General features: G+C 47.7%; 2 protein-coding genes across 2 annotated transcripts in view; both read left to right on the forward strand.

Annotated features, from left to right (window-relative positions):
• Positions 1 to 27395, forward strand: part of LOC142465270 (uncharacterized) — a 375233-nt gene that overhangs the window by 7385 nt on the left and 340453 nt on the right. The window contains 1 exon segment of the mRNA XM_075569284.1: positions 1119 to 1317. Coding sequence (XP_075425399.1) covers positions 1153 to 1317 — 165 coding nt within the window. The 5' untranslated portion in view covers positions 1119 to 1152.
• LOC142465266 (uncharacterized) lies at positions 4996 to 27189 on the forward strand. The gene is made up of 3 exons (XM_075569280.1): positions 4996 to 5120; positions 18696 to 18826; positions 24844 to 27189. Exon 3 carries the CDS (start codon positions 25002 to 25004, stop codon positions 25866 to 25868), a length of 867 nt encoding a protein of 288 aa, XP_075425395.1. The 5' UTR covers positions 4996 to 5120; positions 18696 to 18826; positions 24844 to 25001; the 3' UTR covers positions 25869 to 27189.

Genomic DNA, 27395 nt, shown 5'->3' on the forward strand with positions numbered 1-27395 from the left:
TACACAGATATACTGTAACACTGACACACACAGCTATTGTAATACACAGACACTGTAACACTGACACACAGATGCGACTGCCGGTTCTGAGCCAATGTTTGAGAAATATCTCTAAGCATCTCGCAACCACTCAGAGAGTCCACAGCCGGCTGTAATGGTCATAGTAGATAATTACATTTAAGAATTATTTGATAATCTAATAAATATTCGTTGGCATTGGTGATGGCGTGATGACCTCATAGTTACAAAATTGTCTTCAGTGAAGAAGATAAGCCCGTTATAAAGTGCTGGAGACAGAGCACGAATTATCGTCCAAAACGCTGCCATAAAAGTATCCTGATAAAGGACGGTCGCTAGGATTTCTGAAAAAGTAATACACAACGTATTATTTAGGATCAACGCTTTCCCTCCCACTGCAGGGTGACCCAGAAAGAAAGGACACACAGCCCCTCACATCTGTCCCTCCCACTGCAGGGGGACACAGACCGAAAGGACACACAGCCCCTCACATCTGTCCCTCCCACTGCAGGGTGACCCAGACAGAAAGGACACACAGCCCCTCACATCTGTCCCTCCCACTGCAGGGTGACCCAGACAGAAGGGACACACAGCCCCTCACATCTGTCCCTCCCACTGCAGGGTGACCCAGACAGAAAGGACACACAGCCCCTCACATCTGTCCCTCCCACTGCAGGGTGACCCAGACAGAAGGGACACACAGCCCCTCACATCTGTCCATCCCACTGCAGGGTGAGCCAGACAGAAGGGACAATTCCAAAGTGCGGGGAAACCATTTCAGGCGAGGAGAATCCTGCTTGTGCAGCCAACACAACACAGACAAACAATTTCTTCAAAGTGCAGGTCTCCTCTAAAACAGATACAAAGTATAGCTCTACTCACAAGTTCATAATGCAATTCTCCATTTAATGTGACAGTGGAAAGACAACGTTTCAGGTGTCATATGGACCTTTCATCAGACAGAAAGGACACCCAGCCCCTCACATCTGTCCCTCCCACTGCAGGGTGACACAGACAGGAGGGACACTAATTTTCATTGTTATCCTTTTCTGTCACTGTAGGGTCACATATACATTCCTCTCTCTCCCCCCCATGTGTAGGAAGATATTACTGTGAAGGAAAAGTACAACATATATGACTAACTGCAGAGGTCACCACGCGGTGAAACACTTCCACAAGAACCAGAGACGATTGTTGGTGCATCTGAATATCTCCCTGATAATGGACAAGGACAAGAAGCAGATGACTGAAAGGATCTTGCATCACATCCTGGAGATCATCTACCTGCTGACTGGAGGGGTGAGGGCTGCTGGAGAAAACTATAATGACACCACTCTTATCTCCTTCACTACGACAGGGACCCACAGATAGTTAATTTGGGAGGTACTTGGGAAGCAATATCCTGGGGCACATGTCATTAAAGAAAGCAAGAACCCAAGGGCAGGCAATATGTTTGGTCATATGGAGAGCCCAGGACCACATAAGGACACGATTGGGCTGCAGGAGAGCACAGAGACAGAGAGGGTCAGAGAAGGATCTTGTTTGAAAGAGGGGACTAACCCAGTGTTTGAATGTACATGGATCCAGGAATAGATATGTTTGTGCACAGGGAAAACCTGGACACTAATGTGTGTGTGTGTGTGTATATATGTATATATATTAGTGTTGGACCGTGTCCTACATTTTTTTAAAAACGGGTACCCAGAGGATTTGGCACCATGTACCCGGCCGGGTACCTGACTACCCAGTTTTTCACTTACCTGGGGGTGGAGGAAACGTACCTTGGGTGGAGGAAGCCCGCGGCGACATCTTAACAGGTAAGCAGGGGCGGTTGGGCGGCATCAGCGTCAGTGTGGAGCCCGCGCGGGAGCTGCAGGACTCCATACTGCACTGTGAGCTGGGACCATGTGACTGGAGCAGGAGAAGAAGCTTTCCTATTGGACAGCCGGCAATACGATACCGTGTTGCGATGAATATTAAAGGCAGCACTCCAAATGTTGGTCAAAAAAATATATTGTAGTTAACAAGACATCATTCCAATAACTACAATATATTTTTTTGACCAACATTTGGAGTGCTGCCTTTGATATTCGTCGCAACATGGTATCGTATTGCCTATCTTACCATATAGGATCGGCACCCACCCTATAGACTTACCAGACGGAGTGCTTATTGTTCTTTGTTATATGATATATATACATATATACATACATACATACACGGCTGGTGTTGCTTCCAAATCTATACTATATTTCTAAGTTTGTTATTCTGTTTGTTTTGTTTGTATGTCTGAAGCATCGAAATCTCACAACTAGCACGATGTAGCACTACGAAACTTTTACTGGACATTGTGCTGCGGATTTGTAGGTCAACGCAACTATTTTGAGCTTCCAATATGACTCGCCTCCCAAGTTATGGACATTCTAAGTTTCCATCGGGTGTCCGGCAAAAATGTTGGAGCGGGGGGCGTGGCTACTAAGGGAGGGGGTGTGTCCTTGGCTGGATCAGGGCTGTGTGGGAAGATGTGCCAGCGGAAGGGGTGGGCGGGAAGATGTGCCGGCAGTGAGGGGAGATGCGGCAGCAGCGCGGGGAGATGTACCAGCGTGGGTGGGGGCGGGGACACGTGCCAGCAGCGAGGGGAGATGTGGAAGCAGCACGGCGAGATGTGCCGGAAGCGGGGGGAGATGTACCAGCGGGGGGGAGGGGGAGGGGAGATGTGCCGGCGGAGGGTGGGAAGATGTGCCGACAACGAGGGGAGATGCCAGCAGTGGGGGAGGTGGAGATGTTCCAGCAGCAGGGGGGGGGAGGAGGTGGAGATGTTCCAGCAGCGGGGGGGGGGGGGGGGAGGAGGTGGAGATGTTCCAGCAGCGGCGGGGGGGGAGGAGGTGGAGATGTGCCAGCAGTTGGGGTGGGGGGGGAGGTGGAGATGTGCCAGCAGTTGGGGTGGGGGGGGAGGTGGAGATGTGCCAGCAGCCGGGGGGGGGAGGTGGAGATGTGCCAGCAGCGGGGGGGGGGGGGAGGTGGAGATGTGCCAGCAGTTTGGGGGGGAGGTGGAGATGTGCCAGCAGCGGGGGGGGATGGGGGGAGATGTGCCGGCAGCAGGGGGGAGGGGGGACAGGGAGATGTGCCGGCAGCGAGGGGAGATGCGGCGGCAGCAGCGCGGGGGAGGGAGGTGGAGATGTGCCAGCAGCGGGGGGGGGGGGAGGAGGTGGAGATGTGCCAGCAGCGGGGGGGAGGAGGTGGAGATGTGCCAGCAGCGGGGGGGGGGAGGTGGAGATGTGCCAGCAGTTTGGGGGGGGGAGGTGGAGATGTGCCAGCAGCCGGGGGGGAGGTGGAGATGTGCCAGCAGCCGGGGGGGAGGTGGAGATGTGCCAGCAGCAGGGGGGAGGTGGAGATGTGCCAGCAGCACGGGGGGTGGAGATGTGCCAGCAGCGGGTAGGAGGAGGTGGAAATGTGCCCGCAGTTTGGGGGGGGGGAGGTGGAGATGTGCCAGCAGTTTGGGGGGGAGAGGTGGAGATGTGCTAGCAGTTTGAGGGGGGGGGGGAGGTGGAGATGTGCCAGCAGCAGGGGTGGGTGGAGATGTGCCAGCAGCAGGGGGGGGAGGTGGAGATGTGCCAGCAGCGGGGGGGGGGGAGGTGGAGATGTGCCAGCAGCGGGGGGGGGGGAGGTGGAGATGTGCCAGCAGCAGTGGGGGGGGGGAGGTGGAGATGTGCCAGCAGCAGGGGGGGGGGGAGGTGGAGATGTGCCAGCAGCGGGGGGGGGAGATGTGCCAGCAGCAGGGGGGGGAGGTGGAGATATGCCAGCAGCAGGAGAGGGGTGGAGATGTGCCAGCAGCGGGGGAGAGGGGGGGGGGAGATGTGCCAGCAGCGGGAGAGGGGGGGGAGATGTGCCAGCAGCGGGAGAGGGGGGGGAGATTTGCCAGCAGCAGGGGGGGAGGAGGGAGATGTGCCGGCAGCAGGGGGGGGGGGGACAGGGAGATGTGCCGGCAGCAAGGGGAGATGCGGCAGCAGCGTGGGGAGATGTGCCAGCAACGGGGGGAGGGGGAGATGTGCCAGCAGCGGGGGGGAGGGGGAGATGTGCCAGCAGCGGGGGGGATGGGGGGAGATGTTCTGGCAGCAGGGGGGAAGGGGGACAGGGAGATGTGCCGGCAGTGAGGAGAGATGCGGCAGCAGCGCGGGGAGATGTGCCGGCTGCGGGGTGGTGGGGGGCGGGGATATGTGCCGGCAGCTCCCCGGGCGAATCTGGGTACAAAAGCTAGTGAGTGTGTGTGTTACATTATTTTGCAATATCCAGTGTCAGAAGTCCTGTAATGATAACATATACTTTTTAATGTGATGTTTGTACAATCCATGATCTTTGTGCTCATTTGGGCACAGGGGAGTCAGTGAGTTTGGTGCAGACATGTCAGTGACACAATAGACAGAATTGGTGGGGAGGGCATTGAATAGATTGAGTATAGAGATGTTAACAAGAGACGCGTCCCTCTTACTGCAAAGCAACAAATCTGCAGGCACATGAGACATATCAACTGTTGTCTCTTGCTCTGCACCGTAGTGATATTTATTACTGTCTCTCAATATGTAGGATTGTATTGTTGTGAAGAAGCACGGTGAGCATGTCACAGACAGCAGCAGTCCCTGTGTGCCAGAAATATTCTGCAGGACCCAGAGACCCATCATGGAGAATCCAACTAACTCCCTGATACATGAGAGAAACAAAGACAAGAAGCTGATGTCTGAGAAGATCCTGGAACACGCCAACATCATCATTCACCTGCTGACTGGAGAGGTGAGGGCTGCTGGGCAGCGTTAGATATTACCACCTTTCTGGATTCATTTAGCCTTTTCCTGAGCAAACGTGGCTCTATGTATCTGTATTTTTCTCTCTGCCTTGCTCATCTGGCTTTCCATAAGGAAGAGATTCTTACAGGACCAATTATTATATCTGGATACTGAGTGGGGGATTCTCTGTGTTTCAGGTACCTATAAAGTGTGATGATCTTGCTGTGTATTTCTCCATGGAGGAGTGGGAGTATTTAGAAGGACACAGGGAGTGTTACAAGGACGTGATGATGGAGAAACACCAGAACCTCAGCTCACTGGGTAAGAGGAGGTTTCCTGTTATTCTAATAGAGATGTCAGTCATATTTGGAGCCAGCAAACAGGAGCTCAAGTTACACTTTGTGTTTATGTCAGTAACATGAAACAAGTTACAGAGCCGAGCAAACAGAGGTTCATCTCTGGCACTCAGGACGGGATATTTTAGAGCAGAGGTTCCCAACACGCACATGCGATTAGATGCACACAGGACAGACACAGACAAAGGAAAACATATACTGAATGGGCAGACAGACATACACACACTACAGGAGAACAGCGACACACACTGAGAGTAGATGCAATGCAGCTCATAATAATAAAGGTTAAGCCTTGCCATTGCCCCTACCTGACTTAAGGAATAATCGGGGGTTAACCCAGTATCCCCCTGTATAATATATATATATATTGTAAGGGCTGGTAATTCACTCAACCATACAGAACCCCAATAAGCTCATATTGAACCCCCAAAATAACTATATATATATATATATATATTATATATATATATATATATATATATATATATATATATATATATATATATATATATATATATGCGTATATATATATATATATATGCGTATAGGTGTCAGAGGAGTGCTACTGAGCATGGCAATATATATTTAAAACCAGAGACAGAACATGAAACACAGACAGAGCTCAGTGCTACATCCATTAACACAGATACACGGTACAGTGCATATATATATGTATATATAGAGAGAGAGAGGGGGGGATCGATCTTTTTAATAAAATGGTGTTTTAGTTTAACTCTTTGGCCAAAGTGCCTTGAGCCTTTCCAAGGCAGATCACATCTCAAGGGTCCTAACACTAAAATAAATTCTTAATAATCTGTACATTACCAGGAAGAATGATTTAAAATCTGTCAAAATTAGTTGCATAGTTCTAAGTCTGATTGAAGCTCTTATTAACCTGTACATTACCAGGAAAAGCACTCTGTATTAGATTTGTCGCAATCAGTATGCAGGTTCCCATGAGTGTGGAGGTGAAATGGAGTGAGCTTTTAACCATTTAAAGGTGGGAGAGAGTGAGCTTCAAAACTGGGAAGGAGGAGCCACCCTCCAAATCAGCCAGGACCAGCTGAACAGAATTGCAAAACATACATGCAAAACATACAGAACCCCAATAAGCTCATATTGAACCCCCAAAATGACCACTATATATATATATATATATGCGTATAGGTGTCAGAGGAGTGCTACTGAGCATGGCAATATATATTTTAAACCAGAGACAGAACATGAAACACAGACAGAGCTCAGTGGTACATCCATTAAAACAGATACACGGTACAGTGTTCGACAAATCACCCAAAAATCTTCTCGCCCAACCAAAAAATCTACTCGCCACCTAGTCCCGCCCCTAGTCCCGCCCCCATCCCCGCTTTAAAATAAAATATATAAATAAAATACATTTAATAAATTCCTAGTCAGAACAACATTCGTTTTTGACATAAATGTATTTATTGTATTACATCATACTACAATTAATCCTTGTTACGTGTGTGTGTGTGCCTGTGTGTGTGTAAATGTCGGATCTAGAAATAAAAGTCAGATGTGAATGACTAGTTTCCTGAACCCCATAACTAGTGCCTGGATGCCCCCGCGTCACAATATCTAAAGTAGCAATCCCGCCTGGGATCTTACCTAATCCACAGTCCCTCAATGTCCAGGTACCTCATTCCCGCAATGTTATAAGTTGGAGGGGAGGTGTTCCCTACCTGTCTTCTGGGTTAGGGGGGATTCCGATGTCTTCCGTGTGAAGCTCGTGAGTCAGATCTGGAAGAAAGCAGTATAGGTTATTTCGGTGTAGTATAGGGCAGTTAAGATATATAGGGTAAATAAGAGATCCAGAGTGTGAGAGGGAGAGAGATTGTGGGTGAGAGAGAGACAGGAGACAGAGAGAGACAGGAGACAGAGAGAGACAGGAGACAGAGAGAGACAGAGAGAGACAGAGAGAGACAGAGAGAGACAGACAGAGACAGACAGAGACAGACAGAGACAGACAGAGACAGACAGTGACAGACACAGTGACAGACACAGTGACAGACACAGTGACAGACACAGTGACAGACACAGAGACAGAGACAGAGACAGACACAGTGACAGTGAGACACAGAGAGACACAGAGAGACACAGAGAGACACAGAGACACAGAGAGACACAGAGAGACACAGAGACAGACAGACACGCACACACAGAGAGAGAGAGAGAGAGACACACACACGCATACACACAGAGAGAGAGAGAGACACACGCACACGCACACACACAGAGAGAGAGAGACACACGCACACAGAGAAAGAGCGACACACAGAGAAAGAGCGACACACAGAGAAAGAGCGACACACAGAGAGAGAGCGACACACAGAGAGAGCGACACACAGAGAAAGAGCGACACACAGAGAAAGAGCGACACACAGAGAAAGAGCGACACACAGAGAAAGAGAGAATGAGAGAGAACACACACACTGAGAGAATGAGAGACAAAGAGAGAGAGCAACAGAGAGAGTGCGACATAGAGAGCGAAGAAGAGAGTGCGACAGAGAGAGCGAAGAAGAGAGGGCGAGAGGAAGAGGGTGACACAGGGAGAGGGAGAGGGTGACACAGGGAGAGGGAGAGGGTGACACAGGGAGAGGGAGAGGGTGACACAGGGAGAGGGAGAGGGTGAGAGAGGGAGAGGGTGACACAGGGAGAGGGTGACACAGGGAGAGGGTGACACAGGGAGAGGGTGACACAGGGAGAGGGTGACACAGGGAGAGGGTGACACAGGGAGAGGGAGAGGGTGACACAGGGAGGGGGTGACACAGGGAGAGGGTGACACAGGGAGAGGGTGACACAGGGAGAGGGTGACACAGGGAGAGGGTGACACAGGGAGAGGGTGACACAGGGAGAGGGTGACACAGGGAGAGGGTGACACAGGGAGAGGGTGACACAGGGAGAGGGTGACACAGGGAGAGGGTGACACAGGGAGAGGGTGACACAGGGAGAGGGTGACACAGGGAGAGGGTGACACAGGGAGAGGGTGACACAGGGAGAGGGAGAAGGTGACACAGGGAGAGGGAGAGGGTGACACAGGGAGAGGGAGAGGGTGACACAGGGAGAGGGAGAGGGTGACACAGGGAGAGGGAGAGGGTGACACAGGGAGAGGGTGACACAGGGAGAGGGTGACACAGGGAGAGGGTGACACAGGGAGAGGGTGACACAGGGAGAGGGTGACACAGGGAGAGGGTGACACAGGGAGAGGGAGAGGGTGGGTGACACAGGGAGAGGGAGAAGGGTGGGTGACACAGGGAGAGGAAGAGGGTGGGTAACACGGAGAGGAAGAGGGTGGGTGACACAAGGAGAGGAAGAGGGTGGGTGAGACAAGGAGAGGAAGAGGGTGGGTGACACAAGGAGAGGAAGAGGGTGGGTGACACAAGGAGAGGAAGAGGGTGGGTGACACAAGGAGAGGAAGAGGGTGGGTGACACAAGGAGAGGAAGAGGGTGGGTGACACAAGGAGAGGAAGAGGGTGGGTGACGCAGGGAGAGGAAGAGGGTGGGTGACGCAGGGAGAGGAAGAGGGTGGGTGACACAGGGAGAGGGTGACACAGGGAGAGGGAGGGTGACACAGGGAGAGGGTGACACAGGGAGAGGGAGAGGGTGACACAGGGAGAGGCAGAGAGGGTGACACACTCACAGACACTCTCACTCAGACACTCTCACTCAGACACTCTCACTCAGACACTCTCAGACACTCTCACTCAGACACTCTCACTCATACACTCTCACTCAGACACTCTCACTCAGACACTCTCACTCAGACACACACACTCACACACACTCACACACACACACTCAGACACACAGACTCTCACTCAGACACTCACTCTCACTCAGACACACTCACTCAGACACACTCACACTCGCATACACTCACAGACACTCACACTCACAGACACTCACACTCACAGACACTCACAGACACTCACACTCACAGACACTCACACTCACAGACACTCACACACACAGTCTGTCACTCACACATACAAACACCCGCAAGGCAGGGGGTCGCACATCACAGCAGTGGGGCCTCCACACGGCAGTGGGCCCCCCACACGGCAGGAGTGCCTCTGCAAGGCAGGGGGGGTCGCACATGGCAGCGGGGGCCTCCGCACGGCAGGAGGGCCTCCGCACGGCAGGAGGGCCTCTGCAAGGGGCCCCGCCCCCTCCAGAGGCGGACGCCGACACCGCAGTATTCCCTGATAGAATGGAGAAGGGCCGGTAGGGGATTTCATCTGCTAACAGCTGACTGCTGTACTCATAGCTGGCCATCAGAGCAGGAGAAGAGCAGGGCTCAGGGTTTCCTTAACAGCTGAGTGCTTGTGTGACAGATCGGCAGATGCCGCGTGGTGTTTACAGGTTTCACATGGTTGCTTCTACAGAGCTCCCTGTGTCTTTTGGGTGTCAGATTTGGCTCTATGGATATATATATATATAGTGAATCTGATTGGTCCTCAGCCTCTGGCCAATCAGATTGGTGGGTCTGACGTCACCCAACTGCCACTCTCTGTCCTCTCCCCCCCCCCCCATCCCACTCACCTCCCTCCACGGCGCTCACTCACCTCCCTCCCCGGCGCTAACTCACCTCCCTCCCCGGCGCTCACTCACCTCCCTCCCCGGCGCTCACTCACCTCGCTCCCGGCGCTCACTCACCTCAGCCCGGTATGTGACAGTGGCTCCTCCTCCCGCTGCGGGTGGCCGCGCACACACTGCCCGAGGCCTCCCCCGTGTTCCCCGTACCTCAGCCTCCTGTCTCCAGGTGTGTCTCGGTCTCCGCGCCGCTCCTCCCGTCTGACACAGCTCAGGCCTCTACCTCCCTCCCTGCCTCCTTCAGTCAGTGGCCCCGGGCAGCGTAACTACAAGCTGATTGGCTGCCGGCCGGCAACGTCACGGAACAGGCAAGCAGCCCTGCCGCATCATTGGCTGATCCCTGAGCAGGGAGGGGGGGGGTGGAGCGCCCGTCACCTTCAGGGACCCGCCCGGGGAGAGCCGGGTAACGGCAAAGGATGGTGAAGCAGAGGAGTCTGGGTAAAGGCGGGAAAAGGCCGGGGGCCAAGAACAGAAAACACGCACCGAGGGGGTGGCGCGGAGGCTTCTGAGAAGGGGAGGTGAGCGGAGCATTCTGGGAATAGCCATAAGAAATCAGTGTGGCATGAGCGAGCAGGGGATTCTGGGAAGGGTTACACACGGTAGTGAATTCTTTTGCTCTCTCCCAGAATCCTTTTGCTCTCTCTCAGAATCCTTTTGCTCTCTCCCAGAATCCTTTTGCTCTCTCTCAGAATCCTTTTGCTCTCTCCCAGAATCCTTAACTTTCATGCCACTCTCTTCTCATGCCATACTCTCTTAACTATGGTAACGTGACAGTACGGCGTGAGAAGTGGGTGACATGGCAGCAAAGGATTCTGGGAGAGAGCAAAATGATATTGGGGAAGGTATGACTGGAGAGCAAAGGATTCTGGAAGAATAGATAACTCCCACGATATGAGCAAAGGATTCTGGAAATGGCAGAGAGCTCTTATAGAGAGTGATCCCATATAAAAGGGATACCATGTAATATATATTTATCTTAAATTACCTGATGTAATGTATCCTAAAATAATGTTTATAATTAGTATCTGAACCATAACATAGATTAAACACGTCCCCCCCCCTCCCGTCCACTGTCCGTCCACCCCTCCCGTCCACTGCCCCCCTTCCCATCCACTGTCCGTCCCCCCTCCCGTCCACTGTCCGTCCCCCCTCCCGTCCACTGTCCGTCCCCCCTCCCATCCACTGTCCGTCCCCCCTCCCGTCCACTGTCCGTCCCCCCTCCCGTCCACTGTGTCCCCCCCCTCCCGTCCACTGTGTCCACCCTCCCGTCCACTGTGTCCCCCCCCCTCCCGTCCACTGTGTCCCCCCCCTCCCGTCCACTGTGTCCACCCTCCTGTCCACTGTGTCCCCCCCCTCCTGTCCACTGTCTGTCCCCCCTCCCGTCCATTGTCCGTCCCCCCTCCCGTCCACTGTCCGTCCCCCCTCCCGTCCACTGTCCGTCCCCCCTCCCGTCCACTGTCTGTCCCCCCTCCCATCCATTGTCCGTCCCCCCTCCCGTCCACTGTCCGTCCCCCCTCCCGTCCACTGTCCCCCCCCCTCCCGTCCACTGTCCGTCCCCCCTCCCGTCCACTGTCCGTCCCCCCTCCCGTCCACTGTCCGTCCCCTCTCCCGTCCACTGTCCGTCCCCTCTTCCGTCCACTGTCCGTCCCCCCTCCCGTCCACTGTCCGTCCACTGTCCGTCCCCCCTCCCCCCCACTGTCTCCCCCCCACTGCCCCCCTCCTCTGCCCCCCACCCTCCTGTCCACTGTCTCCCCCCCCCCCCCTCCTAGTGGGAAATTTAACTCACGGGCAACGCCGGGTCTCTCAGCTAGTACACTGTACCGTCTGTCTCTGGTTTTAAGTTCACTCAGCCAGCCTGCACATACAGATATGAGGTTCTGGTATCCAAAATGTGGGGGGTGAAGTGCTCCTGCCATTGTTAGGATTGGGGAGGGTTGTTGACTCAGCTCTGGGGAACACTGCCTCTCCCAGCAGAGCCGTTGTTCAGCCCAAACTCTGTGGGGCCTATCTTTTCAGGAGATATATCTGTATGGCTATGAGTCCTGTAGGCACGATTTCCATTGGGTAGTTTGAAGTTTCCACACCTCTGTAAGCTTAGGCCAGGTCCCCGCTGCCTGCTGCAGCACCCGCTATGATGGGCGCTGCGGGGACAAGAACCGCCCCGCAATGGGGCCGGGCCCACAGATTTTCCTGAAGACAAGAAACTTGTGTTCAATATTGGCGACGAGCGTGGTGGCCACGCTCCCCGGCGGTTCAGCCAATGAGGGTGAACTTGCCGGGTGTCATCGTGGCCGCGCCCCCTGCCATGCCTCTGTCACGCCCCCTGCCCCCCTGTCTTTCCCTTTGCAGCTCACTGCAGATCAGGGATCAGAGCTGCAGCACGCATGCAGTGCAGGCAGCGGGACCGTAGCTTTAGGGGCACGTTCACCTCCCATATCCTGGATTGGCCCTTCACAGACGAGCCTCAGCTCGGTGATTGGTCAGCACCATCTTCCATGCTTTTGTATGGAGACAGGGAACCTATGTAAAGAGCTGCCGGCTTCAGTTCCACAGACTACTATGGTCGTAACATAGTAGGTGTCATCCGAAGTTTGTGCCCGAGACACCAAAATGAGGCTCGTTGTGGAAACGAGTGGGCTATTTGAACCTGCTATAGTGCAAATAGTATCCATGGACTATTGTGGTACCCAGGTCCTTGTCGCCGTGTGTGAGGAGTACGGTCTGCCAACAGAGGGGTGAGGGAAATCAGTCCTGGTGGACGACATTTGTCCGCTACAAGAACCAGGCGTGGAGTGCCCCCTGCAGACATGGTTGCAGACCTAAACGAGGTCCAGTCCCAAGCGCCCATCTCGGAGTCTGAAGAGTCCAGTTCAGATAGTGAATCCATGCTACCAGTGGTTGGGAACACGCTGGCCGCTGAGATCATTGGTCTCCTTGCCGCACTCAGTCTGAATGCCACGCCGGAGATGCAGAGGATCGTGCTTAAAGCGATAAGAACTCTGTTCACAAACAGTAGCTGGAGCTCCAAATCCGGCATCGCCCCCCGGCTCGCGTACAAAACTTTTTCCTGGTTCGATGAGATGGCCGACGACATCGACAGGTACCTGAAGTCATTTGTGCACCAATGCTTTCTCTACCATCTCTGAGGAATTCCTCTCCCCCAGCTGAGTGGAAAAGATGCGGAAGCCTATCGAGGGATGGATCGTGAGGATTCCGGTGACTACCCAGTGGTAAAAGCATTGCTCCTATCTCTGCATGAGATCACAACTGAGACTTGCTGGACCCGGTTCTGTCTCCTGCACAAAGGTTCCCAGTACTCACACCTATTTAGTAGCCCAGTTAGCCCATCACGCCAAGAGGTGGGTAACTGGGTGTGCAGTGAGTACCTTCAACGTACTCCTAGACCTACTTGTGAAGGAGCAGGCATCCTCCAGATCCATCCCTCCTTGACCTACTCAAATGTATCCCGGAGTGGAGGGAAATGGTTACTGACCTCATACCAGCAACGGCTCAGCAGGCTGCCACAATGGCCAATGAGTTCCTGGTGGCAAAAGGTTCTGGTTCTGAAGCCTACTTGACAGAACAATCTCCTTGCTGTCTGGTCCGGCCCATACATGGTACTACGGACGATGAACGATACCAATTATGTGGTTGCGTTAGACAGGGATTTAGAGAGTCCGTAAACCTACCACATACATATGCTTAAAGAGTATCATTCGAGTAGGCCAACAGTGGTGTCTGTATGTAGCCCGCCACTGGGAGATCAGGCAAGCCAGGTTCCTTGGGGAAGCCTGGCAGAGAGGTGCCGTGGAGCAGGTGGGGATCGGTCCCCAACTCGCCTCCTCCAACTGGAGCAGGTGAGAGCACTGTTAGGAAGTTGTGGTAGGCTCTTCACGGACAACCCGGGCAAGATTTGCCTCACAGATCACCCGGGCAACACCGGAGATCAGAGGCCCCCCTGCACGAATGTCTACTGGGTCTCCGCGGAAGTGAAACAGAGCATCGAGTGAGAAATAGATGAGATGCGGGTCCTTGGGGTTATCTCCCCATCCCAAAATCCTTGGACCTCACCGGTAGTCTTAGTGCTTAAGAAGGATGAGACCACCTGGTTCTAAGTAGACTATCAGCAACTGAATGCCCAGACTGTGTCAGATGCCTACCACATGCCCCACATGGATGAGCGAGTTCTCAGGGGCAAGGTATCTGACAACTATGGCTCTCAGTAGGGGTTACTGGCAGATCCCATTGTTCCGGGGGTGTGGGAGAAGTCGGCCTTCATCATCCTGAGTGGCTTGTACGAATTTTCAGTCATGCCATTCTGGATGAAGAATGTACCAGCCACCTTTCAGCTCCTGGCCAACCGGTTTCTGGAAGGGATGCAGGGGTATGCCCGGACATACCTGGATGACCTGGCCATATTCAGACACTTGGGAAGATCACCTCATCCATATCAGGGAGGCAGGGTTGACCCTGAAGCCTGCCAAATACCAGATGAGGATGGCGGAGATCCTATACATTGGGTACTGTAGGTGGCGGGAACCTCAAATCTGAGCCAACCGAGGTGCAGGCTATTGTGGAGTGGCTGGTATCCAAGATCCAGAAACCAGTGTTAGAATTTCTAGGTACTGCTGGCTACTACCGTAATTGTGTTCCCCAGTATAGTGCCCCAGCTAAACCCTGACGGACTTGACAAAAAAAGACTGCCCCGTACCTTAACTCTTTGCTTCAGTTTCTGGAGCTTCTCCTGCTCCCTCTCATACAGACTCATCTGGCTTCTAAGTTCGGCCTCCAGCTCCTCATTCTGCTCTGTATGTATGTATGTATGTATGTATGTATGTATATAGCTCCATTAATGTACATAGAGCTTCACAGCAATAATACACATGACAATCATATAAATAGGGAGAGGGAGTGGCTCAGTGAGTAAAGACACTGACTGGCACTGAGTTTGAAGCAGGGGAGCCTGGTTCAATTCCCGTGTCCGATCCTTGTGACATTGGGCAAGTCACTTTATCTACCTGTGCCTCAGGCACCAAAAAAAAACATAGATTGTAAGCTCCATGGGGCAGGGACTTGTGCCTGCAAAATGTCTCTTTAAAGCGCTACGTAAAACTAGTAGCGCTATACAAGAACATGCTATTTTTTTTAAATAACAATATAAATAACACAAAGGGGAGAAGTGCTTCAGTCATAAAAGTAACATTTAGGAAAAGGAGTCTCTGCTCAGAAGAGCTTACAATCTAATTGATTGTTAGGAAGAACGTACAGAGACAGTAGGAGGGCGTTCTGGTAAGTGAGTCTGCAAGGGGCCAAGGTTTATGTATGAGGTGTAAAGTATCAGCCATGGAGCTACTCATATTGTTAGGGACAGTAGAGAAGGCCAGAAGCTGCATTTGTGTTAAACCATCCATTTTGTCTGCACTTGCTAGCTAAAATCATGTAGTCAGCTTTTGCTAAAATACATTTTCTCATGTCGGCTTTTTTACTGTTTTAATCAGTAGTAGGAGGCTAGTTCCCTAGGAAGCCGAATCACCCCACATAGCTGCCATGGAAACCAAGGTTGTAGATAACGTAGACAGTGAGAAAGTTATGTATTTCAGACAGTGCCTGTCCTGGGAGATTTACACCCCAATATCACCTCACTAACATGTCTTGCCCCTAAATCACGCCTCTAACCTAAGTTACGCCTCTAACCAATGTTTTCTTTGTTCTGTATAAATATCTTTACTTTATGCTTAATAAACTGAGACGGTAGGATTGAAACACTGCCTGTGTATTGGTTCTTTCGTTTCCCGGGCCTGTACGTTTTACCAGATCGGAGCTAGCAGTGCCAGGGCGTGGTTCCAAAGCTTCCCGGGAAGTCTGCAGGGTGCAGTGCTGTGTGTGTGTGTGTATCCAGTCACAAAGGCCTCCAGCCCTTTTGCAATTGGCAAGGCAAATTCTTTCAGATGGTTTTAGAAGTGGGATTCCCACAGGCGTTGAGTACATGTGATATTTTTTCTGTCTCTCCCCCTCTGGGAATTCTTTCCCTAAATTAGTTGAATTCACACAGGCGATGAGTATATGTGATCTTTTTTTTTTTATATTGTCTCACCCCCTCTGAGAATTCTGTACCTAAATTGTGACTGTGGATCGGGTTTAAGTCCCCTGATTATTAAATTCTCTTGTTTAAGTCCAGATGTTTTTTGTGCTGGTTTAAGTCCAAATATTTTGTGCACGACTGGACTGTCATCTCTGATCTGGGTGAATGACCATTGTATATTGTATAAAGCATAAGAATTGTATTTGTCATAATATAGCTGTTTTTCTATAAGCTACTAATGGACTCTGGAGGTAAGCCAGAGGTTATTGGGTATAAGACTAAACAATGTGTCCTTTACATGCTTAAACCTGGTGCCTCTATCAGAGTTAGAATCAGGGACAGGGAACTGCTGCTCCGCCCGTGGGGGCTTAGAGTGCAAGTCCCTGTGGAAAAAACATGCATCATGTAAAAAAAAGTTTGTTTGAAACCCTGATGAATTTTTTCCTGAATGATTTCTTGTTTGAAAGATACTGTGGGTCATGCTGATTATTAACATGTGTATAGGTCGCCATCCATGAATTTGCAGGTATTTACAAAAATACAAATATTATTGATTGCTCATGATGAAATCTAAATTTTTAAAAGGTGTACACCAATTATAGAAGTAGACCACAACGGAAAAGAATGGGCATATATTCAGCTCTGTCCCTGGTGATGGCTTCATTAAGATTGTGTGTTTTGAGGTGGGTCTTAAAGGTGGATAGAGAGGGTGCTAGTCGGATATTGAGAGGAAGGGCATTCCAGAGGTGTGGGGCAGTCAGTGAGAAAGGTTTAAGGCGGGAGAGGGCTTTAGATACAAAAGGGGCAGAGAGAAGACATCATTGGGCGGATCGCAAGAGTCGGGATGGTGTATAGCGAGAAATTAGAGCTGAGCTGTAAGTGGGAGCAGAAGAGTGTAAAGCTTTAAAAGTCAGGAGGAGAATTGAGTGTGTGATACGGGATTTGATAGGAAGCCAGGAGAGGGATTTCAGCAGGGGAGACGCTGAGACAGATTTAGGAAAGAGTAGAGTGATTCTGGCAGCAACATTTGGGATAGATTGTAGGAGAAACAGAGTCTTTAGGCACAATTTCCCAGGAGCGGGAGTTGTGCTCAAATAAAGCCGAAACAGTCTTTGGATAGGGGCGCTGCTCGCAACCCCGATTTCTCCGGCGGTACTGCTTGTTTCGTTCTACCACTGTAGAATTGGTTTGGAAATCTTTAGTTCTTACGAACTCTTGAGCTGGATTCAAATCTTGGTTACGATGTTATAATTTTTGTACCGCACGATGAATCTAATTTCCTGCTCTGCTGCAGGGATCTTTAAACAGTAAAAACCCCTATCTCTATGCTCTGCAGCCAATTGCGGCGTGGGAACTAAACATCCCACCTAGCCCCAGGTCTTGCCAGTGATGCCCAGCACCGGGCAGGAGCTTCATAGTATGCCAAGGGCATGCACGAATTTTACACCATCGCAGCTTAGCATACCAAACCAAGCCCCCATCCCTGGCGCCAAGTAGTCTACTCCACCCGGACATCTGGACATCTGCTACGATGCCAATACTTGTCTTTCCTCCGCCCAACTTAACACCTTTTAACTGTCTGAACCTTTTTAACTCTGGACTTTCCCAGACATCCTGGGACCATGTCAGCAGGATGTCTTTCAAGTCCGGGGCTAAATTATGCATGACTCACTCACAGGAATTCCCTGCTATGCCTTCTTAAAGTATGGTACTTATAATTAAGTGTTTCCACTTTTCAGGCTGCCTGAATGAAAACCCCCTCCCGCGTATTCTGTTATTACAATTAAAAGAGGGGGACTTTCATTCATCAATTTTTATAAAACTTAATAAAACTTGCGGCATAACCTTTTTAATGATTTCTCTCCAGTAGCGCTCAAACGTCAACTCAGCGCTCTAGGACGTTCCTAGCCAAAGTTAGCTATACAGTATGCGCTATGTTTTAAAACCTTTTTTACTTTGAACGGTTACAGGGAAACCTGGATACAGTAACACATACATTTTAACTCATGATATTGATATCGTCCCCTTATTCCTAGCGGGACACGCACAAACATTTGTAATACATTTACAGTGTTGCAGCCACTATTGGGGCGCAGAGCTAGCACTCTATAATTCCCCAATATGGCTCCGGGGCACCCAGCCGGGCATAATACCTTTATTTATTGGCCTGGGCACCCCTCACCATCATACCCCCTGTAGAGGGAGAAAGGGGGTGGCCCGGTATTAAAGGGGTTGCACCCCATATGGCCATCCCCTGACCTCACCAGAGAGACAAGGGGTTAACTGGACTGCGGTCCAGGGATGTGGTTTGCACTTTGTTATACCTTGAAAATGTATGTTCCCCTGTTCCCATGCTTCATTATGAGCCTGTATTTTAATGTTTTAAAGTGCATTTCTGTATCTCCAGTTCTGGAGGTCGCAGAGAGTTGATATTTGGCCAATATGTGGAGTCACTGTAGGCATTAAAAACTGGCAAAGGTCGACCCACTGAGCCCACCAGAATGGAACTTATTAATATGTGTAGATATTAAAGTGTATATGTATTTTATTTTGGATCTGGTCTGAAAATGTAGACGCCATCTGCTAGGCTAATAGGTCATGAAGGACAGCCGGCTGAGTAGCCTAAGCACGGTGATCAAAAGTTAACTGCCTTGATTGTTTACCCAATGTCTAGGGATTAAGTATTAATCAATCAACAAACTCTGCCAGTCTAATTGTTACCTGAGGGCATGGGTTAGTCTGTCTCCACGTTAGGGAATAGATACAGATAATTGTTCACCAATAGGCTGTATTCAATGTTAAGGATAGGGTTGCACAGGTATATAAACTGTGTCAACCCTACAGTTTTTTAGTTGTGCTTCTGATACCACCTTGAATGTCACTGGATTGCTGGAGTTGTGCTTCTGATTCCATCTTGAATGTCACTGGACTGCTGGAGAATTGCTAGCGGATACTTCTCCATCCCCCAACATTAAGTAAGTGTTACCTTCTTGTCTGTTAATTGTACTATATTGATGTGTTCACCTTATTTAAGGAATAAATTATATTTTATTATATCTAAGCCTCGTTCAGTTCAACCCAGATATTTGGTGTTCATTATATCTTGTCATAAGATACCGTGACACCCCCCAACATCTATGTGACGATCAGGGGTAATCTGGCCTGTAATAAAGAAGTTATACCCGGCTAGTTACCCCTAATTCGTGTGGGAAGAGAAAGGGTTAATGTATAATGTACTATGTATGTGTATTCCAAAGCACTTTTATTCCCTGTGAATTTAATTCCCAAGTCTAGTTAAGCAGGCAAATGAGGTAAAGTGTTTTGTGATCTATGGGTAAGCACTGTGATGTAATTTGTGAGTCAGCCCTGCAAAGTGTTCAGGGGATTAAGTGACTTTATGTACTAATTTCTCAGATAGCAGACTTGTAATGGGATTTGCATGTGAGTTACATTTGTATGGAGGGGCCTTGTATGGAGGTGCCTCTGATTTTAATCAGGTGAGGTTCCTGCAGATAAATGTGCATTGAGGATGAGCTGGGAGCTTTGTGAGCCCCTGACTTCAAAGGGCATCCAGTGGCTTTGTTGCCAAGGTGTCTGGAGATTTTCAGGACTATCAAGCTGAAGAGCTATAAGGAGTGGGGATGGGACAGGTATCTGCCATCAAACCCTACTATGGGTTAGACATTCAGCCCTAGACTTGGTGTCGCATGGGTGGGGGCACTCCTGCTTCCTCCCAGAGTTCCTTGCCTGTTTGTGATGGGAATTCAAACCCTATAAATAGGCACCCCAGAGTTGTAGAGTGTTCGCTGTTCGTAGTTGGTGGTTCGTGACTCTAAGCCAGCAAGGGAGAATTGCTAGCCAGGGATACTTCACCCTGTTATTGTACTGTAAGTGTTATTTTCAAGTGTCATTTATGTTACAGTGTTGTGTTTGCCCGAAAGGGAATAAATCTTCAGTTTATTTTATCATTTTGTCCTGTTTAATCAGTGCCCAGTGTATTCGGCGTGAATGAGGTCTGGTCTCCCGTGACAATCCACTCTTAAACTCCTGTTCTCAAAGTCCCGGTCCTGTAACTATTTCTTATGAGAGACCCTAACCACACAGGACATTCGTAGCATATAAATTCACAGGGGACAGTTTATGGGAACATGGTTACAGGGGAACACATTAATACATTTTTTAACTGATCCTCAGAGCTGACACTCATAGCCCATTACACATGGTTTTCAGAGGCAGCCAGCCGGTCTTCACCATTTTTATGAAGGCCGGCTACCCCTACCGTCAAAGCCATGTTAAGTTTAAGTCGGCAGAGGGCCATCCAGGATGATATAGCACAGAGACATTCAGAAACTTTAGTCTGCACAGCAGGGGTTGAAAAGTAAATGTGTGTGTCATCAGCATAGAGGTGATATTTGAACCCAAGAGATGTTTTTAGGTCACCTAGAGAGAGTGTGAAAAGAGAATAGGTCCCAGGACAGAACCCTTGGGTACCCCCACAGAGAGATCGATAGAGGAGGAGGAGGTGTTAGCAAAAGAGACACTTAAAGTACGATGGGAGAGGTAAGAGGAGATCCAGGACAGAGCTTTGTTACGAATACCAAGAGTATGGAGAATGTTAAGGAGACGAGGGGGGTCCACAGTATCAAATGCTGCAGAGAGGTTGAGTAATATGAGCAGAGTGTTATGACCTCTGTCTTTGGCAGCATGGAGGTCATTAGTTATTTTAGTGAGGGCTGTTTCAGTGGAGTGAACAGTGTGGAAGCCAGATTGTAGAGGATAGGTGTTGAGAAAATGGAGCAAGCGAGAGAATACAAGACGCTCAAGGAGTTTAGAGGCAAAAGCCAGGAGGGAGACAGGTCGATAGTTAGAAAGAGAGGTAGGGTCAAGCTTGCTGTTTATGAGTAATGGTATGACTGTTGCATGTTTAAAGGAAGAGGGAAAGGTACCAGAGTAGCGGGAGGAGTTAAAAATGTGTGTGAGCGTAGGGATTATAGTAGGAGCAAGAGCTTTTAGGAGATGGGAGGGAATGGGTTCAAGAGGGTAGAGGGAGAAGACGAGATCAGCAATGACGCATTGTCACGGGAGACCAGGTTTATCAACACCTTTTATACCAGGATCATGTGATTGAGCAAAGCAAGGAGGTAAAATAAATTGTAATTTATTTCAGGAAAAGACATACACACAATGGATCATAATTTGCAATAGAAAACTCACTTACTGGGGATCTGGGCTAACGAAATAAACTTTCCTAGAACGAAATGTTAATAAACAAACACTTCCAATGACCGGGAGTTACTCACAAGTGTCCTGGAACTGTTTTTGGCATGCAATGCCATCCGCTACGTTCCATTTTTCAGAACTTGTTCCCTGAAAAGCGGTCTTCGAAAATTTCTTCAGTTTAAATCTCTGAAGCCGGCTTGCGTCTATTTCTCACAGAGCATCTTTTTCAGATCTTGAATTTGCCACTGATGGAATCATGACACGGTGTAATATGTCACGTGCTGTTGTTCATCTGTGGTTGTATTTACCTAATTTTTAGACCTGCTAAGATGATTGTTATTATGTCCTGATATGTAAAACCATGGAATTCAAAGAGGGTGTACTTTCTTTTTCACATGACTCTGTGTGTATATTTATATATATATATATATATATATCTGTATATATCTATTTATCTCTCCATTTTTCCATGATAGTGGGGATCACCCAAGTTCACATAATATATGACCCCAAATTATAGTACTGTATATCCTTTCTGAGTAGCCAGTAATTCCACTTATTGAACACTACCTTTTCCCAAATGATATAATTCATAAATGTCCACTGAGACAGTCAAATTACCTACTTATCCACCAAGATATTAGACCAGGCCTGTCCAACGCCTGTCCAACTCCAGTCCTCCAGGGCCGCAAACAGGCCAGGTTTTCAGGAGATCCCTACTTCAGCTCTGCTGGCTCAATTAGTGGCTCAGTCATCCAGCTGTGCTGAAGTAGGGATATCCTGAAAATTTGGCCTGTTTGCGGCCCTCGAGGACTGGAGTTGGACACGCCTGCATTAGACTATTTTTGTTTTTTTTTTAATCCACGTGAACTGCGAACAAAGAAACTACTCATGCATACAACCATCTGAAACGGTTGGGTTTGAAAAAAAAATTAAATTTTTTTTTGACCACAATGTGCCAATTAAAGTCTTTTTTCGGACATTGCTATATCTGATTTCCAAGAAAGACTTTATGGGCAGCTAATGGACTTTGAGTAACATTCATGTTTGTATTCACATATATTTACACTATGTAATATTAATATCACCAGTTACAAGCAGTCCTCGGTTATCCGACACAATGCGTTACTCAAAATGGCGTTGTAAAGCGAAACACGTTTTCCCATAGGAACACTGTTTAAATGGAAGGTTCCGTTCCTGAAGGCATTTTTAACACTAAAATACACCAAATATTTTATGCCGGCAAAAAGATATGCAGCACACACATAAATTATATAGTGTATATACTGTATTATATATATAATATAACATAATAAATAATATATTATATAGTATAATATAATATTATATAGTATAATATTATATATATACGCTCTTACGACGCTTTGCAATGTTGTTTATGTGAATGTGTATATATATATATATATATATATATATACACACATACACAACGTTGCAAAGCGTCTTAAGAGCGTTGGATAAGCCATTTTGGCGTTGTAAAAATGAATATAGGTATGCATTGCATAGCGTTGGATAAGCCATTCGTTGTAAAGCGAAGCGTTGTAAAACGAGGACTGCCTGTACTATGAATTTCAATGGTATTTTGCACCAATTCTGAGAATAGCGTTAGGCACCATTTTCAGTGTTGACAAAAAGACACAACACAGGAGAACAGATACACACAGAACATGCAGACACAATCCTCTCCTCCCTCTGCTCACACCTTTCTCCTGATGATGCTGCTTCCTTCTCTTCTTGGCCTCGCCTCCCCATACACATTATTATTATTTTCATTTATTTATAATACACCAACATATTCTGTAGCGCTGTACAAACGATTGGAGGATGAAAACAATCAAATAACAAACAAACATTCATTGTTACAGTAGATAAGGAGCATCCTGCCCCAAATAACTTACAATCTAAGAAGAAGGGTAAGTGGAAACATTAGGTACAGGGGGATAAGAAGGTTGGTGTGTGTTGGATGGCTGCTTGTTAATTGAAGGAGTTGGCATTGGAGAAGTAAGTGGGATTATGCTGAGATAGAGCTGTGAGAGCAGGTAATGTGTGAACATGGAAATGCTTCTGCAATATTTTTTCCAAGACCAATAACAGAGCAGCTGTAACAGCAGAAACTGGCTCAAACCCTTTGGCACGACTCGGGTGTTATGTCCAAGACAGTCAGAGGTAGAGTGAAGTCATCTGCACAGCACACCGACCCCTACAGCAGACATGCGGGGGGAGGGGCTGACGATCTCCAGGTCTTTTGTGCAACTCAGGTGTTATGTCCAAGAGAATCTGAGTTAGAGTGAAGGAACACATGCTCCTGATGCTACCTCCTGATTGGCTGCTGCTTGGTAATACAGTCAATCAGAATGGAGGAAACTACCCAGCCCCCTAACAACTGCCCTGCTTTCTCCCTTATCCTTGTCATCCTCCCACGCCTCCCCATGGGGCGCTAAACCCCTGCTGAGAAAAACTGTTTTTTTAAGGATCCCAATAACTGTCTGGGTTTCTGTAATCTGTCTCTCAATATAACCAGAATACTTCTGAAGTCGTTACACATACCAGACACGGATGCCTTTTACGACTGTCGTATTGAAAGGAATAAGATGATACTGTAAAGGAGATATTGAAATACTCTTAATTACCCATTTATATCATGATATAAACATACAAAAATATACCAGAGAAAAGAATCCCTTATCATAAGAGCACTCCAAGGAGTAGCTAAACCTTAATAGGTGACCACGTGGTATACATTGATAGCTCAACAGAATCGGTAAAGTATTGTAATAAGGACTAAAAAACGTAACTTTATTATGAGAAATACTCAATAAAATGGATCGCAAACCTAAATAACAGCACAATGGTGCCTAATAAACTTAGCGAATTAAAATGGGTGTGTAGCTTCAAAGGTACTCCTATAAAGTGTGTGTCACATGGGTTTGGAAAGTGTTAGGTAGGCTTATCTTAAATTCATCTATAAATCAGATAAAGCATAGGTGCTTATATGCCGTGAGACATAGGTCCACTGTATGTCTGTCTGAATGGTAAGATAATCTATTCAAAGTATGTTTACATGGACAGAATTAGCATTCTCAATGGTTGTCTTGGTAGCTAATATATTTGCTTTTCCAAGATATAAAGCCAGAACAATCTCTGAACTCACAGCACCTCAAAGTATTTAAGGGGTTATGAAACTTTTACATGAATTGGACTGAAGAGCAGTCTGTTTATGACTGGCTTAATATCTCTCTTGTGCAGTTCATTGGACTGCTGGTAAGTAATTTACACAGATATTACTTAGCCCATAAGCATAGTTGCGCAGTGTGTGTTTAAAACAGGTAGTGGCTAGTTGGGTGTCTCTGCAGCCCTCAATTGGGATAATCCTGCAGACAGCTAATAGAGAGCCGTGCCTGTTAATATATCACTGCGCGGTATAGGATGTGGGCTTCCAGGTGACATTTCTGAGGGTCAGTTATACATCTGTGACATTTTGTTTAGCTCAGCAAACTTAACCCACTTTGTTCCAGGAAGGACTAGAACATTTTAGTTCTCAAAACCTATTTCAATAGATTTGTAGAAAGTACCTATAAGAAGTAAATGAACCCCTGATTTGCTTTCAATTTTGTCACAATACTTCTTTAGCTTGCAGTATATTCCAATTTCGGACATGTTTTATACTAATTGTAATGTTTAAACAGTAATGTTAAATGATGTTTATGCTATTAATTAACTTCTTTTCACATTGTGCATTTATTTCCAACAGATAAATCCATAAGCAGAAGTACACCTGCAGGATGGCACACTCCTCCTTGCTCACCAGATCGTGTGAATGAAGATAACCGTGTTGTTAAAAGTGATCAAGGAGCAAATTACTTGAGGCAAAATGACCCAAGTCAGATACAGAGAGAAGCTGTGAGAATTATGGCTGAGGAATCCGGCTCACGTAAAGAAGAAAATCCCACAGCCTCCCACATTTATACACAGAGAGAACATGAAAATGCATCTGCTCATATTAAGAACAGGGACAAAGGAAACACCAAAGCTCAGGAAGTTCACCAAAACTTGTCAGTAATAAAGTATAAGTGCAGTGAATGTGGTAACAACTTTAATAATAAATCAGATTATACAATTCACCAAAGAACACACACTACAGAAAGGCTGCATACACGCTCTGAATGTGAGAAATGCTTTACTAGTAACTCAGCTCTTGTTAAACATCAGATAATTCACAAGGGAGTGAAGTTCTTTCCTTGCCCTGAATGTGGGAAACACTTCTCTAGTAAATCATTACTTTTTAGTCATCAGAGAATGCATGGAGCAGAGAAACAACTTTCTTGTTCTATCTGTGGGAAATATTTTTCCAACAACAAAACTCTTATTGCACATCAGAGATTTCACACAGGAGAGAGACCGTTTGTTTGCTCTGAATGTGGGAAAACTTTTATCAATAAGTCGCATCTTGGTCAACATCAGAAAATTCACACAGGAGAAAAGCCATATGTTTGCTCTGAATGCGGGAAATGTTTTACTCAGAATTCAAGTCTTGTTGTACATCGGAGATTTCACACAGGAGAGAGACCATTTCTTTGTGCAGAATGTGGGAAATCTTTTTTCGTAAACTCACATCTTGTTATACATCAGAAAATTCACACAGGAGAGAAGCCATATGTTTGCTCTGAATGTGGAAACTGTTTTTCTCAGAACTCAAGTCTTATTAGACATCAGACAATTCAAAGGAGGAAATGTGTACAGGTGTACACGCACCGGAGTGCAGCTGGGGTGCGCTAGGTTTTAACAAACTATTCCACATAAGTATTAAATGGATGCAAGTATATATCTGTGAGATTTCGATTCCAGACCGGATGTGACCTCTAAAGTTGTTTGTTTCCAAACGTAATATATTGAAACACATACATTTATAAAAACAAGAAAGTATTGATAATAAAAACAAAAATAAAAAATAAGTAACCACTGATAGCTCTTATCCCTAAGGGCCGTTCTATACTGTGTGCGGCCATGTGTGCGAGCACATGCCGCACGCTTTGTGTGTGTATAGTGAGGTACTGTATGGATGCATGTGTGTGTGTTTAAATAAGTTTCTAAATAAATACTTTAATAAATGTTTTAATAACATTGTACATACATACACACACATACACACACATACACACACACACACACACACACACACACACACACACACACACACACATACATTTTCAGCGGCGGTAGAGGCTCGATTTCATTCTTTTTCTCATTCTCGCCCCTGTCGGCTGGTTCCACTCTCCCTGTCGTGCGCGGCACCATTATAGAATGGCTGACTAACCTCAGCCAACTAAAACTGCCACGCGCACGCACGCAGTATAGAACCGGCCTAAGAGATGCAGACCTATAGCTAAGCACAGATGTAGTGTCCCCCTGTCGGATTGTTGAGTATATAGTCAAACTCAAATTTGTTTAGACAGGTGTGAAAGGATATTAAATGTGACGACCTCCTTTAGTGTGAGATATTTCTTGTACTCGTGAACTGATTGCTGCTGCCACACAAAGAGGAGATACCACTCCTCTAGTTAAGAGAATACCTCAAAGGAGAAGAAAAGAATTATAGAGGGCACAATTCAATTTGTTTATAAACGTTATATATCACCTTAAGTGACGAGAAAAAAAACATTTACAATACTATGTACTCGCACATCAAAAAGAAACACTTTTTTATAAAAGAAAAAAAATAAAGAAATAAATGTTCAAAAAAGAAGAATTGCCTGAGAACAGTGTTCAGTCTCACTCCTCCTGTGTTTATGCTGCTGGCTGGAAACTGACGGCAGAGCTTTCTCCTGTGGTGTCCTCCGGACAGCTCAGCTGTTTAGGTGTACCCAGCAAATGTCTGCTTGAAGACCCACTAACCTCCGTTTGTTGGGTGGGGCTGTTCATCATCTCCACGGGTGCCGTGTTGGTTGTTTACTTTGCGAGCTTGTCCTTCCCCTGGTTCCTCCCTGCTATGACGTCGGCAGGCAGGGCGTCTTGTGTACTCCTCTGTATTCTACAGTCACTTAAGGTGATACAGGTAAACCCCGTTATAGCGCGACCCGTTATAACGCGAATCGGTTATAACGCGAATCGGTTATAACGCGGTTTTCACGTGGCTTCTGTTTAAAAAAAAAAAAATTAAATTAAAAAAAAATTGTTTTTTACATTTTTTTTTACACACTGCACACACTCCACACACTCTCACAGGACACTACATACTCACAGGACACTGCACACACTCACAGGACACTGCACACTGCACACACTCACAGGACACTGCACACTGCA

Source organism: Ascaphus truei, chromosome 13 (genome assembly GCF_040206685.1).
Source record: "Ascaphus truei isolate aAscTru1 chromosome 13, aAscTru1.hap1, whole genome shotgun sequence".
In the NCBI taxonomy this organism is placed as follows: Eukaryota; Metazoa; Chordata; class Amphibia; order Anura; family Ascaphidae; genus Ascaphus; species Ascaphus truei.